The sequence below is a fragment of the Pristis pectinata genome, chromosome 10 (genome assembly GCF_009764475.1).
Source record: "Pristis pectinata isolate sPriPec2 chromosome 10, sPriPec2.1.pri, whole genome shotgun sequence".
In the NCBI taxonomy this organism is placed as follows: Eukaryota; Metazoa; Chordata; class Chondrichthyes; order Rhinopristiformes; family Pristidae; genus Pristis; species Pristis pectinata.
The window spans coordinates 84,262,655-84,282,290 of NC_067414.1; the positions used below are offsets into that span (position 1 = coordinate 84,262,655).

The 19,636-nt window shown below is 40.3% G+C and overlaps 1 protein-coding gene across 1 annotated transcript in view; it reads right to left on the reverse strand.

Annotated features, from left to right (window-relative positions):
• The window catches only part of ak9 (adenylate kinase 9), a 137,864-nt gene that overhangs the window by 79,391 nt on the left and 38,837 nt on the right, over positions 1-19,636 (reverse strand). Inside the window, 3 exon segments of the mRNA XM_052025445.1 lie at positions 2,413-2,487; positions 3,708-3,852; positions 15,098-15,278. Of these exon segments, the coding sequence (XP_051881405.1) occupies positions 2,413-2,487; positions 3,708-3,852; positions 15,098-15,278 (401 nt within the window).

Genomic DNA, 19,636 nt, shown 5'->3' on the forward strand with positions numbered 1-19,636 from the left:
CAGTGCATTGAGGTAGTACAAGGTAAAGCAATACAGAATGCAGAATAAAGTGTTAAAGTTACAGAGAAAGTGAAATGCAGGTAGACAATAAAGTGCAAGGTCATAACAAGGTAGATTGTGAGGTCAAGAGCTCCTCTCTACCATACTAGGGAACTGTTCTTACAATAGTCTTACAACAGCAGGATAGAAGCTGTCCTGGTGGTACGTGCTTTCAGGCCTTTGTATCTTCTGCCCATTGGGAGGGGGAAGAAGAGAGAATTCCCAGGATGGTTGGGGTCTTTGATTATTTTGGCTGCTTTACCAAGGCAGCAAGAAGTACAGACCAAGCAGGGGAGGATGGTTTCCGTGATGTGCTGAGCTGTGTCCACAACTCTGCAGTTTCTTGCGGTCCTGGGCAGAGCAGTTGCCATACCAAGTTGTGACGCATCCAGATAGGATGCTTTCTGATAAAAATTGGTGAGTGTCAAAGGGGACATGCCAAATTTCTTTAGCATCCTGAGGAAGCAGAGGTGCTGGTGAGCTACAAAGTGACCTCATTAACTAGATGGCATCATTTACAGCTTATCCCCAGGGTAGCTCTGGGCTCACCCTGTCAGATATATTCCTTTTGTCCCATTCATCCCCTTTTCACCCACTCTGCAGCTTCATACTAACTTGTTTTCTTTCCTTCTTATGGTCTTCCCAGTTCTGATGGAGGATCTTCAACCTGATATGTTAACCCTGCTTCTCTTTGCTGTTTAACCTGCTGAGTGTTTCAAGCATTTTCTGTTTTTATTTCAGATTTCCAGCACCTGCAGTTATTTTTTATTTATTTTCAATTATAACCCTCAGATATTCCACCAAGTCTGGTCTCTTGAACATACCCGAATTTTCCTCCCTCCCCTACACCCCACTATTACCAACTGTACTTACTGTTTAGTTAACACACAAGGAAGTTTTTTTTTATTGATTGAGATACTGCAAGAGGAAAGGAGTGAGGAGCCCAGGGATATGAACAATAACTAAGAGAAGGGCAATAGGCAGCCGAGATAGGCAGGTCAGGGTTTGATGAGCCTTCATCTGTTTTGGATGTTGATGACCAAACTAGCGTTGACTTCACTACCAGGTTTAGATTCAAACCCAGATTAGATCCTAATCTGGGCAAAGCTGCAAACCCAGAGTGGATCCAGTTACTACCAATCTCAGTACCAGGGAAATTGTCCCAGAACTGCTGCTGCCCTGAGTCAATGTCCAAAGAGTGCACAGTGAATCAAACTGATGACTGGAAGCTGAATCTGGGTGTCTGATCTGGATGCCGTACCTGGAAGAGGTCTGGCCCTCATCATTTTTTCCATTTCTCTATACATTTCTCTGTCCACTCCTGCTCTCCCACCAGCAGAGAGAGAGCATTTATTTTTAGTTTCAATTTTTGTTTGGTTTTTTGGCTTCAAGGAATCAGATTAATGCATTCACTTTAATTGACTGCATTAATGGCAATTAATTGACATCCTTAACTTATTAGAAAACAACAGATCTGGTCCAATTTCATAAGAACAGACTAAAGAAATTAGATGTTTAATATGGGCCACATGAACACCTTACCAAAAATGATCTTAGTGGATGTTAGCTTGCTCCGAATCCAAGATGGAGGTACCACAATTTATTTGAACTTTTTTTTAAATGGCATTGATTTTGCAACCCATTGGGCATGATTAATACATTTAAAATAATTAATTAATAATAAATTAATTTCCTTCTACATTAATTGTTTTTTATTAAACTGCAATTAATTAACAGCCCTCTTATAAATATGTTATCACGACAAATACAAGTATATTCATGTGATCAGGATATTGTACAGAAATTTGGAAAGTTTCATACTTAAGTGACAGAAAGATTAGGATTTCCATATGTGGAAGGATGAACTTGTTGACAGCAAGCAATTCACCAGATTTTTTTTTACAACTGCTTTCCATTGTTGGTTCTTCATGGAATCCAATGAGTGAACACAAAATTGAAGAGGTTACCCAGTAGGAAGAGTGTCTCTATTTGTTCCATTGGAAAGGAATGGTTGCAATGGATAACAGTAGGTCTTAACCAATTAAAATATTTCTGAATCATCATCTAAGTGTATTTAGTTAATTATTTTAATTGTATATTGTCTTAATGATTTTTAATGTGCTTTAGTAGCGTAATCAGTGCTTTATCTCTTTTACAGAGCAGACACAAGGGACTGAATGGCCGAGTCCTGCTTCTATTACTTACATTAATCTAGATGTCACTCCTTGAGCAATGTTACTTCATTGTTCTGAGCCATGGAAAGCCAAATGTCAATGTAATTCGAGGCAGTAGCAATACTTTCCATTGCAATAAAAGCTATGAAAGCATTGGAAAGCATTTGCCAAAATGTTTATTGCTAGACTGAAATTGTACCTTTATTTCTGGTAACACTTGGACTTTGATCTTCCTCTTCATTTATAACATCGGCCACCAAAGGAACTGGCTGAGCTGGGAAATAATTGTAGAAATATTAGTCATTGATAAGAAATAAGACCTGGTCTCTAGTAAAATGTGATCTTTCTAACAATGCATAGAATGAAATAAAAGCTAATGTGTATGAAACTATGAGGGAGAAAACGTGGTTTGAACTGAGCATTCTCCAGTTAAAGCAATAGATTTCTTGAATTTTGTATCAAAAATATTGTTGATATCATACTCCTAGATTATAATGGAATTACTAAGCTTTGACAATATCTAAATTAGCTTTCAACACAATGATGATTAAGTAAAACAAGATAAAGACAATCGAAATACATAATGAAACAACTATAGAGATAATGTGTCACAGAGTCATACAGCATGGAAACAGGCTATTCTGCCCATGCCGAACAATGGGCACCTATCCTTATGAGTCCTATCTTCCAGCCCTTGGCCCGTAGTCTTCAAGGTCTAAGCAATTCAAGTGCTCATCTAGACACCTCTTAAATGCTGTCAGCAACTCTGCTTCCACCACTCTCTCTGGCACTGCACTTCAGTACTCGCCCTCTGTGGGTGAAAAAGGTCCCCCACAGATCCCCTATAAATCTCTTACCCCTTGTCCTAAATCTATGTCCTCTAGTTTCATTCGCCTCTGATAATGAGAAAAGATTCCCACAGTCTACCTTATCTATATCCCTCATCATCTTATATACCTCAATCATGTCCCTTCTTAACCTCCTCCACTCCAGGGAAAATAGACCTAGCCCCTCCAGTCTCTTCTCATAGCTAAAACACTCCATCCCAGGCAACAACCTGGTGAATCTCCTCTGCACCTTCTCCAGCACCACCATGTCCTCTAGAATTGCATGCAGTACTCCAGCTGAGGTCAGACCACTTTGAGATGTGATTGAGCTGGATATGGGGGTGGAGTGATGGAGGGGGAATATACAGTATCAATTTGCAACTTCAGCACACCTCTGCCCCAATATCAAATAACCAGTTACTTTACATCACTAAGACCAGTACCAGTTCATGAACAGTGCTGAGATAGTGAATCACTAGAAATTGATTGGCACTATGAAACCAAGTAGTCACTGCTTTTGGAAAAGAAAGGAACTGGCAGAAAAAGCAAAAATTAATTACTATGAGGTTCAAAAAAATCATATGGTGAGTACAATTAAAACAAAGAGTCACTGGAAAACTGAAAGTTGGTATTGTGTTTAAAAAGTTAACATGTTTTTGTTAATTACCTTGAATGTGTTCTGATATCTCTTTTTCCAGCTTGTTTTTAACTGTGACTATTGCTGACTGCAATGTTTCCATCCGAACCTTTTCAATATTCTCAAACCTCAGTCTCTCTTGATGTGGCTGTATAAACTGGGACATATCCAGCACCTGAAAGAGTAAAGGAAATATTGCTTTAAAACAGATGACATAATGGCACATTTAACAGCTGCTGCATCAAAGCTCCAGCTCTAGCCATCAGGATTCAATCCTGACTCCTGCTGCTGTCTGTAGGGAGTATGAACGTTCCCTATAATTTGAATGATAAGATCAATTTCTAAATTTCTATAATGGGACCTTGATGATCAGGCATTCAGTAAAACATTTACAATTCTCATGGATCACGAAAGACCTACAGGCATCTTGCAAAGACCTTCTAAATGACCAGAGCAGCTGGTGCAAGTACAACTGAAATACTTCCTTATGGTGATCTCACAGCAGGTTTGCAGTAGATCTACTTCAAACTTAATTTAAAAATATCCTCCTCAAGGTTTGGGGCATCTTCAAAAAGACAAACTCTGCAGATTGCCAGGGAGAGGCAAATGCTGCAATAGAATTGAGATGAATACATTAGTGGTGAAAGTCAAAATAATCAGCAGTAATTTTGGAACATAGCAAATAATGTTAATATTCCACATTTGTGGATATTCCCTATTTTGACAAAATAGCTTGGAATAAACTTAAACACATACTTGCGTATGGCCTGCCTCTTATACAATCAAGAAGGGAAATTTGGTGCACAATGCCCCTAATACAACAACAAAGATTCAAAGGAAAATTCTTCCTTTTCGGGTTTTGCCCAGATGATTAAAGACAATATAAACCATTTGATGTTGTGTGAAAATATCCAAAAATTGAGAGGAATAATGAACTTGTTAACTATTTCTAAAATGTACCCTGCCTAGGATTCATTCAAACATCTTAACTATCATGAATGCCAGGATGATTATCCTATTATGCAGCTCTGACATCCCTTTTTTTGAAAATAGGATCTAAATGAGCCACCTTCTTGTTGAAGGGTCTGTTGTTGTAACTCTTGCTCTTACATAGAAGGTATGGATTCAGTTCCTATTCCAGAGATTTGAACACAAAAACCTAGGTTGGTGTGGTGCAGTAGTGTTAAGCAGTGTCAGAGATTGATCTACAAGATGAGACATTAAATCAAAGCCTCAATTGCTTTCTCATGTCAATGTACAAAAACCTCATGACAATTTCAAAGAACACCAGTGCAGATATCCCCAGTGCCTTGACTGATATCAATCCACCAATTAACAGTACTAAAAAAAAGTTCATTATCACATCGCAATTAGTATTGATGAGTGTATAATTGTCTGTTGCATATCTTACAGTATTAATGATCACAAGATCACAAGACAAAGGAGCAGAAGTAGGCCATGTGGCCCATCGAGTCTGCTCCATGAGCTAAACTAACACTATTTCTCTCTAGCCCCAATTTCCAGCCTTATCCCCATATCCCTTGATACCTTGACTAATTAGATACCTATCAAACTCCTCCTTAAATGCCCCCAATGATTGGGCCTCCACAGATGAATGTGGCAAAGAATTCCATAAGTTTACTACCCTCTGGCTAAAGAAATTTCTCCTCATTTCTGTTTTAAACCGGTACCCTCTAATTCTAAGATTGTGCCCTCTGGTCCTGGACTCACCCACCGGGGGGAACAGCTTAACCACATCTACTCTGTCCAGTCCTTTCAATATTCTAAATGTTTCTATGAGGTCCCCTCTTATTCTTCTGTACTCCAATGAATACAGTCCAAGAGCCGACAAACATTCATCATAAGTAAGCCCTTTCATTCCAGGAATCATCCTTGTAAATCTTTTCTGAACCCTCTCCAACATCAGTCCATCCTTCCATAGGGGCCCAAAACTGCACACAGTACTCCAAATGAGGCCTCACCAGTGCCCCATAGAGCCTCATCAACACTTCCTTACTTTTATACACTATACCTCTCGAGATGAATGCTAACATAGCATTTGCTTTCTTTACCACCAATCTGACCTGGTGGTTAACCTTTAGGGTATCCTGCACGAGTACCCCCAAGTCCCTTTGTACTTCTGTACTTTGAATTTTCTCCCCATCTAGATAATAATCTGCCCATTTATTTCTTTTTCCAAAGTGTACAATGGCACATTTCTCAACATTGAATCTCATCTGCCATTTCTTTGCCCATTCTCCTAAACTATCCAAGTCTCTCTGTAACCTTCCTATTCCTTCAACACTCCCTACTCCTCCACCTATCTTGGTGTCATCTGCAAACTTAGCCACAAAACCATTTAGTCCATCATCCAAATCATTAATGTACAAAGTAAAAGGAAGCGGCCCCAACACCGACCCCTGCGGAACAGCACTAGTAACCGGTAACCAACCAGAACAGGATCCCTTTATTCCCACCCTTTGCTTTCTGCCTACTAGCCAATGCTCCACCCATTCCAATATCCTACCTGAAATCCCATGAGCTCTCATCTTATTAATCAGCCTCTTGTGCAGCACCTTGCCGAAGGCCTTTTGAAAGTCTAAATACACAACATCCACAGCCTTTCCCTTATCCACCCTACCTGAGATTTCCCCAAAAAACTCCAATAGGTTGGTCAGGCAGGATCTTCCCTTCACGAAACCATGCTGGCTTGGGCCTATCTTGCCTTGCACCTCCAGGTATTCCATAACCTCATCCTTGAGGATCGATTCCAATAACTTACCCACCACCGATGTCAGACTAATAGGTCTGTAATTTCCTTTATGCTGCCTCCCACTCTTCTTATACAGCAGAACTACATTTGCGACCTTCCAGTCCTCTGGAACCATGCCAGAGTCTATCGATTCCTGGAAAGTTATCACCAATCCCTCCGCAATCTCTGAAGCCACCTCTTTCAGAACCCAGGGGTGCACCTCATCTGGTCCGGGACACTTATCTGCCTTTAGTCCATTTAGCTTCCCGAGCACTTTCTCTCTAGTAACCTTATGACTTAGTCCATCGAGCACCACCAACAGACTCTCCTGCACCTTTTTCAATTGGTCCTATATCAATCCGTGTCTCTCTTTTACTCTTCATGTATTTAAAAAAACTCTTGGTACCTTTTTGAACGTTATCTGCCAGCTTCCTTTCATAATTCATCTTTTCTTTCCTAATGACCTTCTTAGTTTCTTTCTGTAAGTTTTTAAAAGTTTCCCAGTCTTCTGATTTCAAAATGCTTCAAAAGTATTTTACTGATTGGACATTATTTGTGGCATCCTACAGCATTTTTGCTACCAATTCATTTTTTGGAATGTAGCATCATTACCAATCTCTAATTGCCCTTAAGGCAGTGGTGGGCCACCTTCTGGAGCCATTGCAGCCCTTCTGGCAAAAACACTCCCACGGTGCTGTTGGATAGGGTGGTGTACAACTTGGCAGGGAACCTGCAGTCCTTGCCTTTTTTTGGTGATAGAGGGCACAGGTTTAGGAGGTACTTAATTAAAAACATAAACACAGGGTGAAATAAAAAGAATAAACAAAGCACTAAGCTGAAGTTATCATTTTAAAGAGTTTTGATTACCCTATTCAAATGAATATGGTTGTTGTTTGTGAACCAGCAATGGCTGCCATAAAGCTGAATGGTCAGATGTAAAAATGCATTTGGCTTCTTGGCTCAGTACACTTTGGAGTTCCTGCTAGACTCAGCAGCAAGTCCAATGATGCAGTAGGGAGACAGATACAGTGTTACGTGACCTTCAGAGATTCCTGAACCTCAGTACTACTGTCCTCACACAGAAGCTGCTTAACTGTAGAGGTCATTTGGGCAGCACTTCCCCATGGAACTACCACCCAGAACAAAGCAAGTTGACTCAGTTGCAGGGACGAGCAAGAGCCATGGGTGATTCTGGACTAAAAGTCTTTCGCATTGCAGCCAGGATGTTGTTTGAGCCCTTGGCCAAATGCATCAGATAGGGGAAAGACCATGTTTTTAATATCACCTTAGGAGTGCTCTAGCTATTAGTGAATATATTAATAAACCTGTAGCATGGGATAGTAATCGAGCTTCCAGGCAAGTCTGAAGCATTACATTTTGGTAAGGTAAAAGGAAAAGAAAGACTTGTAATTGTCTATTTCAGTAATGTTAGTTGAGTGATAAATAATAGTTATGACTCACATGCTTGCCAATGAAATATTGTCATGGACCCCACACATCTACTTTAAAGTGAAGACATTTATAACCTCATCTGAAAGATATCACTTCTGACAGTGCAATGTTCCCTCAGTAGATTGTATTCAATTATCTGGAGGAGAATATGAACCCATAACCTTCTGACCTGGAGGCAAGAACCTGCCTGCTTTCGTATTGAATTCCCCTGCAATATTCTATTAGTTTTTCTAATTACTTCTGTACATACATTATGGTCTTTTGCCAATCAGACACTAAAACACCTTTGCATTGCCGAGCTCTACAATCTCTCATCATTCAGAAAACATGTTTTTTTCACTGCAAAATGGACAATTTCACATTTTCCCACATGACATCCCATTTCCAGATCCCATTTACTTAATCTGTTCATATATCTCTGTAGTTTTCTTATGTCCTCTTCACAATTTACTTTCCTAATTATCATCATCAGGAAATTTAGCAACTACACCTTTATAGCCTTTATCCAATTTATTTAGATTAACTTAAAAAGTCAAGGCCCTAGCTTTAGTACCTGTCACACACCACGTATCGCATTTTTCAACCAGAAAAAGCCCCATTTATACCTAACCTATGTTTCTTGTTGGCCACCCAATCTGCTATCCATACCAATACGTTACCTCCTATACCAAAACCTTCATTTTAGACCATAAGACATAGGAGCAGAGTTAGGCCATTCAAGTCTGCTCGGCCATTTGATCATGGCTGTTTTATTTTTCCCTCTCAACCCCATTCTCCCACCTTCTCCCCGTAACCGTTGACACTCTCACTAATCAAGAACCTATCAACCTCCACTTTAAATAAGACAAGATAAGATATCTTTATTAGTCACATGTACATTGAAACACAGTGAAATGCATCTTTTGCGTGAAGTGTTCTGGGGGCAGCCCGCAAGTGTCTCCACGCTTCTGGCGCCAACATAGCATGCCCACAACTTCCTTACCTGTATGCCTTTGGAATGTGGGAGAAAACCGGAGCACCTGGAGGAAACCCATGCAGACACAGGGAGAATGTACAAACTCCTTACAGACAGTGGTCGGAATTGAATGCTAACCACTACACTACCGTGCCTGCCTTATACCCATTGACTTGGCCTCCACAGCCATCTGTGGCAACGAATTCCACAGATTCACACTCTCTAGCTAAAGAAATTCCTCCTCATCTCTGTTCTAAAGGGATGTCCTTCTATTCTGAGGCTGTAACCTCTGGTCCTAGACTCTCCCATTTTCCAGGCCTTTCAATATTCGGTAGGTTTCAATGAGATCCCCCCTCATCCTTCTAAACTCCAGTGAGTACAGGCCCAGAGCCATCAAACCTCCTCATATGTTAACCCTTTCATTCCTGGGATCATTCTCATAAACCTCCTCTGGAACCTCTCCAATGCCAGGACACCCTTCCTTAGAAAAGAGGCGCAAAACTGCTCACAATACTCCAAATGTGGTCTGACCAACACCTTATAAAGCCTCAGCATTACATCCTTGCTTTTATATTCTAGTCCTCTCGTAATGAATGCTAACACTGCATTTGCCTTCCTTACTACCGACTCAACTTGCAAGTTAACCTTTAGGGAATCCTGCACTAGGACTTCCAAATCCCTTTGCACCTCTGATTTATGAATTCGGTCCCCATTTAGAAAATAGTCTATGCCTTTATTCCTTCTACCAAAGAGCATGACCATACACTTCCCTACGCTGTATTCCATCTGCCACTTCTTTGCCCATTCTCCCAACCTGTCCAAGTCCTTCTGCAGACTCCCTGCTTCCTCACCCCTCCTGCCCCTCCACCTATCTTTGTATCATCCTCAGTCTTGGCCACAAAGCTATCAATTCCATCATCCAGATCATTAACATGTAACGTGAAAAGTAGCGGACCCAACACCAACCCCTGATGAACACCACTAGTCACCGGCAGCCAATCGGAAAAGGCCGCCTTTATTCCCACTCTTTGCCTTCTGCCAGTCAGCCAATCTTCTATCCATGCGAGTTCCTTTCCTGTAATACCATGTTTACCTTGTTTAGCAGCCTCATGTGTGGTAGCTTCTCAAAGGCCTTCTGAAAATCCAAGTAAACAACATGCACTGACTCTCCTTTGCCTATCCTCCTGTTACTTCCTCAAAGAATTCCTACAGATTTGTCAGGCAAGATCTCCCCTTGAAGAAATCATGCTGCCTTCGGCATATTTTATCATGTGCTTCCAAGTACCCCGAAACCTCATCCTTAATAATGCACTCTAACATCTTATCAACCACTGAAGTCAGGCTAACTGGCCTATAATTTACAGCCTTTTGCCTCCCTCCCTTCTTAAAGACTCGAATGACATTTGCAATTTTCCGGTCCTCCGGAACCATTCCTGAACCTAGTGATTCTTGAAAGAGCACTACTACTGCCTCCACAATCTCTTCAGCTACCTCCTTCAGAACCCTGGGGTATAGTCCATCTGGTCTAGTTGACTTATCTATGTTCAGACCTTTCAGTTTCCTGAGCACCTATTCCTTAGTAATAACGACTACACTCACTTCTGCCCCCTGACTCTCTTGAATTTCTGGCTTGTTGCTGGTGTCTTCCACAGTGAAGAATGACACAAAATACCTATTCAGTTTGTCTGTCATTTCTTTGTTCCCCATTACTACTTCTCCAGCATCATTTTCCAGCAGTCCGATGCCCACTCTTGCCTCTCTTTTACTCTTTATATATCTGAGAAAACGTTTTCAGATATATAAAAAGTGAAATCGTTGAAAAAAGATTTTCTGCAATAACCCTTGAGGTGGCTCCTTATTAAATGTTTTCTGGACATCTAGGTATAATACAAATCACTTAGATGTTAATAATTCTTTAGATATTCATAAACCACAAAATCAATGTTAATTTATTATTTATGATCCTTTCTGGTTTACCTGGAGGTTCAAATTGAACTGGAATAGAAGTTTTCATTCAAATTAAATTATAATGCCTAATATCTCACCTAGGAGAGGACCCTTAGGGAAGCATTAATATGGGTGCCAGACCATATATTCACAAGAAACAGGAACAACATTTAGTTGGATCTGCCCTTTGAGTTTGCTCTGTCACTCAATAAGAGGGCAGATGCAACTTTCTTCAACTTTACTTTCCCATCTTATCTCAACATAACAACATAAAAACTTACGAAATAGGAGCAGGACTAGGCCATCTGACCCGTCAAGCCTGCTCCGCCATTCAATAAGATCATGGCTGATCTGGCCGTGGACTCACACCTACCCGCCTTTCCCCCATAACCCTTAATTCCCCTACTCTGCAAAAATCTATCTAACTGTGTCTTAACTATATTTAATGATGTTGCCTCTATTGCTCCCTTGGGTAAATTCCACAAATTCACTATTCTCTGGGAAAAGCAGTTACCAACATTGCACTCCATCTGCCAGACCCTTGCCCATTCACTTAACCTAACTATATCTCTCTGCAGACTCTCCGTATCTTCTGCACAATTTGCTTTTCCACTCAATTTAGTGTCATCAGCAAACTTAGATATGCTACACTCGTTCCATCTTCCAAATCGTTAATGTATATCAAGAACCCAGCACTGACTCCTGTGGCATGCTGCTCTCCACTGATTGCCAACCAGAGAAACACCCACTAATCCCAACTCTCTGCCTTCTATTGGTTAACCAATCCTCTATCCATGCTGATACATTACCCCCAACTCCATGCATCCTTATCTTATGGATAAATCTTTTATGTGGCACCTTGCCAAACACCTTCTGTAAATCCAAGTATAAAATATCCACCTGTTCCCCTCAATCCACTGCGCTCATTATATCCTCAAAGAACTCCAGTAAGTTTGAATCCATGCCGTGTCTGCCTGATGGAACAACTTCTATCCAGATGTCTGGCTCTATCATCTTTAATGACAGCTTCAAGCATTTTCCCGACTACAGACATTAAGCTAACTGGCCTATAGTTACCTGTCTTTTGTCTACATCCTTTTTTAAACAGTGGCGTGACAGACACTGTCTTCCAATTCGCCAGGACCTGCCCAGAGTCCAGAGAATTTTGGTAAATTATCACAAATGATTCTACTATAAGTTCCACCATTTCTTTCAGTACCCTGGGACGCATTGCATCAGGATCAGGGAACTTGTCTACCTTTAGGCCCACTAGTTTGCTCATCACTACCCCTTTAGCAACAGTGATTGTATCAAGGTCCTCACCTCCCATCGCATCCATAACATCTCTCTTTGGCACGTTAGACATGTCCTCCACCGTGAAAACTGACACAAAATAGTCGTTCAAAGCCTTGGCCATTTCCACATTACCCAATATTAATTCCCCCTTCTCGTCTTCCAAGGAACCTACACTCACTTTAGCCACCCTATTCCGCTTGATATAATAATAGACTTTTAATGTCTGTTTTTATATCTTGTGCTAGTTTACTTTCATAATCTATCTTCCCTTTCCTTATTGCTTGCTTAGTGGTTCTTTGTTGCTTTTTAAAGTTTTCCCAATCTTCCAATCTCCCACTACTCTTGGTGACTTTGTATGCATCAGCTTTTAGTTTGATGCCTTCGTTTACTTCCTCAGTTATCCAAAGCTGACTCTCCACATTCTTACTGTCCTTGCTTTTAACTGGAATATACTTTTGTTGAGCACTGAAAAATCTCTATGAAAGTCTTCCACTGTTCCTCAACTGTTTCACCAGATAGCCTGTGTTCCCAGTCTACACTAGCCAACTCATCCCTCATCCCGTTGTAGTCTTCCTTGATTAGCCATAATACACTGGTTTTAGATCAAGCTGTTGTACCCTCTATTTGTATGAGAAATTCAATCATACTGTGATCACTCTTTCCAAGAGGATCCTTAATTTTACCTGTCTCATTGCACAGGACCAGATCTAAGGTAGCATTTTCCCTTGTAGGTTCACTAACATGCTGTTCAAGAAAGCTATCATGGATGCATTCTATGAGGTTTTCTTCAAGACTGCCTCGACCAACTTGATTCGCCCAACCTATGTGCAAGTTAAAATCCCCCATGACAACTGCCGTTCCATTCTTACATGCATCAGATATTTCTTGGTTTATTTCCTATGTCACTGTAATGTTATTATTCAGTGGCCTACAGACAACTCCCACCAGTGATTTTTTTTTTCCCTTTACTATTCCTGATCTCTACCCAGATGCACTCAACATTCTGCTCCTTAGATCTTATATTGTCTCTCACTATTGCCCTGATCTCATCCTTAATCATGAGCACTACCCCACTTACCTTACCTTCCTGCCTATCCTTCTGTATTACCTGATACCCTTGGATATTTAATTGCCAATCATTTCCACCCTGCAACCACATTTCTGTAATGGCCACTAAATGTTACCTTTTGTACTGATTTGTGCCACAAGTGCACTGACCTTGTTTCGAATACCATGGGCATTCAGATAAAGTGCCCTTACACTCATTGTCCTTTTAGAATCTAGTATGGGTGGCACGGTAGCATAGCGGTTAGCACGACGCTATTACTGCGCCAGTGATCGGAGTTCGATTCCCATCGCTGTCTGTAAGGAGTTTGTACGTTCTCCCGTGTCTGTGTGGGTTTCCTCCCAGTGCTCCGGTTTCCTCCCACATTGCAAAGACGTACGGGTAGGTTAATTCAATTTAAAATGGGCGGTGCAGACTCGTTGGGCCGGAAGGGCCTATTACCACGCTGTAAATAAACTTTTAAAAAAATTTAACCTTAGTGTCCTTTGCATTTGACTTTTCTGTACTCCACTCCTACTTTTCTCTTTTCTAACTTTTGCTTTGGTCTCGGTGTTACTTCCCTGTCTTTCTGCATGGATTTCATCCCTCTACCATACATCTCCATGTACTTTGATTCCCCTACAGATTAAAAATCTATTTCTCTCAGATTTGAATACATTCAAGGATTCAGCTTCCAGTGCTTTCTGGAGCAAGGAATTGCAAAGCTTTTTAAGAAAATTTATCCTCAAATGGGTGTCCCTTATCTGAGACTATTATTATTTTTATTATGATTATTATCATGGTTCATTTGCACACTGCCATTTTTTTTATATATACTTTATATTTGTGTAAGTATGTTTGTTTTATTTTATAGTTATAATTGCTCTTATCAATTTATTGTTTTGGTTTTTATTAGGCAAGGGAGTGCCATCGTAATCTCGATGTATTGTTGTTGCAACAGTACAATGACAAATAAAGAAAGATAAAGAAAGAAAGATGAGGGAAAACATCCTTCCCACATTTACCCCGTCCAGCTCCCTAAAAATCTTATATATTTCAACATGTTTGCTTCTCATTCTTCTAAACCCCAATGAATACAGACCCATTCTGTTCAGCTATCCTCAAGAGACAATCTTGCCATCTTTGAAACTATTCTACTGAATCTTCTCTGAACTGCCTCTGATGATAATATAAATTTCCTTTAATAAGGAGACCTAAAGTGAATATAATAGTCAAGATGTGGTCTGACCGATGCTTTGTACTTATAATAAGACTTCCCTACTTTTACATTCTAACTTTCTTCAAATGAAACCCAGCATTTAATTAGCCGTCTCAATTACCTGCTACATCTGTATGTCAGCTTTGTGATTAATGTCTGAGGATCCTCAAGTCACCCTGTGTTAAAGATTTCCATAGTCTTTCTTGAGCAAAATAAAAATTTATTATACCATTCTTTCCATCAAAATGAACAACTTCACTTTTTCCCCCACATTATATTCCATTGACGACTTCTTGCCAGTAATTTATCACTATCTCTCTGTAAACTGCTTGTATCCTCCTCACAGGTTGCCTTCCTGCCTACTTTGGTATCGGCCACCGAAGTGGCTACAGTACATTCACCTTCTTTCTCTAAATTAGCAGCTATGGTCCTATCACCAGTCCCTATGGCACCCTACTCGGTTATGAGTTGCGTGCCTGAAAATGATCCCCTTGTTCCAGCTTGCTGCTTGGACAGTCTGCTGTATATATTACCTGTAATATGTGCACATATCATACAAAGCAATCCTTTGTGCAGCACCTTGTAGAACCCTTTTGAAAATCCAAATATGTATTTCACCTATTAGTTCCCTTCTTTCCACTCTGTGACATTCCTGTCAATACCGTTAAAAGCAAAATTTATAACTAAATCAATGCATAAATGGATAATGCCAATTAATTGGATGCCGTAGAATGGAGGTCTGCATTTATCTTACCTTTGCATCATAGCTGAGTGCAATCAGTTCACAGAGAGTGGTTTTTCCTGCAGATTTTGGACCTAGTATTGCAATCTTACAAGCTGTGTGAGGCTGGGGAGGAAGAAGGTAGGGTCGAGGATTGTTAAGAAACTTTTTCAAAGCTTCTTCAGATGAAAGGAAATACATTTTGTCCAGAAAACTGCAAAATAGATAAAAGTTACAAACACTAGAGTTATACTTTAACTTAAAACTGAATGGACATAAAATGCAGTTAATGAGAGAAATTTGCTTTAAATTCCTCCACAGGGTTGGAAGGATAAAAATATAATGTCATCAGTTTCTATATATAATACACAACAGTATGAAAATCAGCATACTTCAATAAATCCAATAAGCTGGGAATGATCAAACTGAATTTAAGCCCTTGATATTAATGCCCACAGGAAGAAGGGGAAATGACCTTGGAGAGTGATTGCATATTTAAAAAAAGACACTTCATTGTGGTTATTGTAGAACATCTATATCAGGCTTCCATAGTAAAATTAGAAGCCTGATTTATATTTATAAAGGTCAGCCAGAAACATCATGGCACAGGAAAACCAGCAGTAGAATAGAGCAGAACTGCCTACAGGAGTGCTGCACAATGCCCTTCAATGACTCCTCATTGGGTTTTCACTTGGGTGAAGAACATGGATAATGGAGAGTTAAGGGAGGGGTATGCAAGTATTCTGAAGCAAGTCTGTACTAGAAAGAAGGAATTGCTAGAAATACTGCAGCACATTAGGGTGGATAAATCCCTGGGGTCCAATGGCATCTATCCCAGGATGTGGAAATTACTGGAGCTCTGACAGAGAGTTTTGCACCTCTTTTTCAGACACAGGAAGGTACCAGAAGATGAGAGGATAGCTAATGTTGTCCCCTAGTTTTAAAAGGGCAGTAAGGATAAGCCTGGGAACTGCAGGCCAGTGAGCTTTACATCAGTGGTAGGAAAGTTATTGAAAATTTCTGAGGGACAGGATTTATGTTCACTTGGAAAGGAAGGGATTAATTTGGAGGAGCCAGCATGCTTTTGTGCGGAGAAGTTAGTGTTTCACAAATCTGACTGAGTAATTCACTTTGAAAATTGATGAAGGCAGAGCAGTAGATGTGGTTTACATGGACTTCAGTAAGGCATTTGACAAGGTTCTGTATGGTAGGTTGATCCAGAAGGTTAAGGCACAAGGAGTCCAAGGTGTGTTGGAAAACTGAATCCAAAATTGGCTTGCTGATAAGAGGCAGAGTGTAGTGGTGGATGGGTGCTTTTCTAAGTGGAAGTCTGTGTTCTGCAAGGATCAGTGCTGGAGTCTTTGTGGTCTGTACTATATTTACAGTAGCATGCAAAAGTTTGGGCACCACTGGTCAAAATTACTTTTACTGTGAATAGCTACGCGAGTAAAAGATGACCTGATTTCCAAAAGGCATAAAGTTAAAGATGACACATTTCTTCAATATTTTAAGTAAGATTACTTTTTTTATTTCCATCTTTTACAGTTTCAGAATAACAAAAAAGGAAAAGTGCCTGAAGCAAAAGTTTGGGCACCCTCCATGGTCATACTTAGTAACACCCACTTTGGCAAATATCACAGCTTGTAACGCTCCTAGCTAAGAGTCTTTCAATTCTTGTTTGGGGGATTTTCACCCATTCTTCCTTGCAAAAGGCTTCTAGTTCTGTGAGATTCTTGGGCCATCTTGCATGCACCGCTCTTTTGAGGTCTATCCACAGATTTTCGATGTTTAGGTCGGGGGACAGTGAGGGCCATGGCAAAACCTTCAGCTTGTGCCTCTTGAGGTAGTCTATTGTGGATTTTGAGGTGTGTTTTGGATCGTTACCCTGTTTCAGAAGCCATTCTCTTTTCATCTTCAGCTTTTTTTTTTACAGAGGGTGTGATGTTTGCTTCCAGAATTTGCTGGTTATTAATTGAATTCCTTCTTCCCTCTACCAGTGAAATGTTCCCTGTGCCACTGGCTGCAACACAAGCCCAAAGCATGATCGATCCAGCCCCGTGCTTAGCAGTTGGAGAGGTGTTCTTTTCATGAAATTCTGCACCCTCTTTTCTCCAAACTTTCCTGCATCCTCACCACAAAATTCAGCATCAGAAGTTTGCAGAGGAACGTCTAAACTAGCCTGATGCATTTTGGAAACAAGTCCTGTGGACTGATGAAGTTAAAATAGAACTTTCTGGCCGCAATGAGCAAAGGTATGTTTGAAGAAAAAAAGGTGCAGAATTTCATAAAAAGAACACCTCTCCAACTGTTAAGCACGGGGGTGGATCGATCATGCTTTGGGCTTGTGTTGCAGCCAGTGGCACGGGGAACATTTCACTGGTAGAGGGAAGAATGAATTCAATTAATAACCAGCAAATTCTGGAAGCAAACATCACACCGTCTGTAAAAAAAAAGCTGAAGGTGAAAAGAGGATGGCTTCTACAACAGGATAACAATCCTAAACATACCTCAAAATCCACAGTGGACTACATCAAGAGGCACAAGCTGAAGGTTTTGCCATGGCCCTCACAGTCCCCCGACCTAAACATCATTGAAAATCTGTGGATAGACCTCAAAAGAGTAGTGCATGCAAGACGGCCCAAGAATCTCACAGAACTAGAAGACTTTTTCAAGGAAGAATGGGCAAAAATCCCCCAAACAAGAATTGAAAGACTCTTAGCTGGCTACAGAAAGCATTTACAAGCTGTGATACTTGCCGTATTGTTACTTTTTTATTTCTATCATAGATGGAAATAAAAAAGTAATCTTGCTTAAAATATTAAAATGTGTCATCTTTAACTTTATGCCTTTTGGAAATCAGGTCGTCTTCTAAATTTTTAAAAATTTTTTTTAAATTTAAATTTTATTTACAGTGTGGTAACAGGCCCTTCCGGCCCAACGAGTCCGCGCCGCCCATTTTAAACCCAAATTAACCTACCCATACATCTTTGGAATGTGGGAGGAAACCATAGCACCTGGAGGAAACCCACGCAGACACGGGAGAATGTACAAACTCCTTACAGACAGCAACGGGAATCGAACCCCAATCACTGGTGCTGTAATAGCGTCACGCTAACCGCTACGCTACCGTACAGAAATTTTAACCAGGGGTGCCCAAACTTTTGCATGCCACTGTAAATGACTTGGATGAGAATGTAGGTGGTATGATTAGCAAGTTTACAGATGGCACGAAAATGGGTGGAGTCGTAGACAGCGAAGAAGGTTACATTGGAACAAAGGTCAACTGGAAAGTTGGGTGGAATGGTGGCAAATGGAACTTAATCCAGACAAGAGTGAGGTAATGCACTTTGGTTATCTTCTAATGGTAAGTTGTTCTAGAATTTCACCATCACTTCCCAGAATTCTCTAGCTACAATGTCCATCATCTTAGTGAATACAGGTGAGAAGTTTTCATTCAAGACCTCATCTACATCCTCTGGCACCACATACAGATTACCCATTTGGTTACACATGGGCCCTACTCGTTCCTTGGCACCGCATTGTTTCCTTGGTTATCCTCTTGCCTTAATATACTTATAAAATATTTTGAGGTGTTCCTTAACCTTGTTCACCAGTGATATTTCACGCCCTCTTTATGGCCTCCTAATTTCTTTGTAATTCCATACCATCTTCACTTCTGCCCTTTATCTCCAACAATAAAGCACAACAAATATTTGAGGAATATCACCTTGGTTTTCAAGGACACATTGCGGTCTTCTGGACCTTCAACATTGTCAGATAATGAGCATTACTAGCATTTTCTGGTTTATTTCAGATGTTTAGAATAAAAAAAGTGTTTTCCTTTTTTAATTTCAAATAATGATTCTGCTTGTCCCATTTACATCTCCAGACTTTTGTCGCATTACCACTCATTTTCATCTGCTCAATTTATTCTTTCTGTTATTTAATGTCACCTGCCTTACACCCTTCTTAAGTCTGATCTACTGTCAAAACAGATATTTATCATTCTGTCAAGTTTAATAAAATCAATTTCTTTGAGATAAGAACATAAGAAATAGGACAGTGAAGAAGGTAGTCATTGACCACAGAATGATATAGATCAGCTGGCAAAATAGGCAGAATAATGGTAACTAGAACTTAATCCTGATAAGTGCAAGGTGTTGCACTTTGAAAGACTGGGACATACAAGGATAGGACATTCACAATGAATGATAGGGCTCTAGAGATGTTGAAGAAAAAAGGGACTCACTGCATGTTTTGTGATCCTTGAAGGTGGCAGCACAAGTAAATAAGGTCTTAAGGCAGCCTACAGGATGCTTGCCTTCATTAACTAGGGCATAGAATATAAAAGCAAGGGGGTTATGATACAACTCTGTAAAACATTGGTAAGACTATTGTAGGAGTTACTTTGTGCACTCCTGGTAACCACACTATAGGAAAGATGTGATTGCATTAGAGAGGGTGTAGAGGAGATTCTAGCTCCAGCAGATATTTCACCAGGATACTGTCTGAGATGGAGCATCTCAGTTATGAGGCATTACTGGATAAACTGAGTTTGTTTTCATTTGAGAG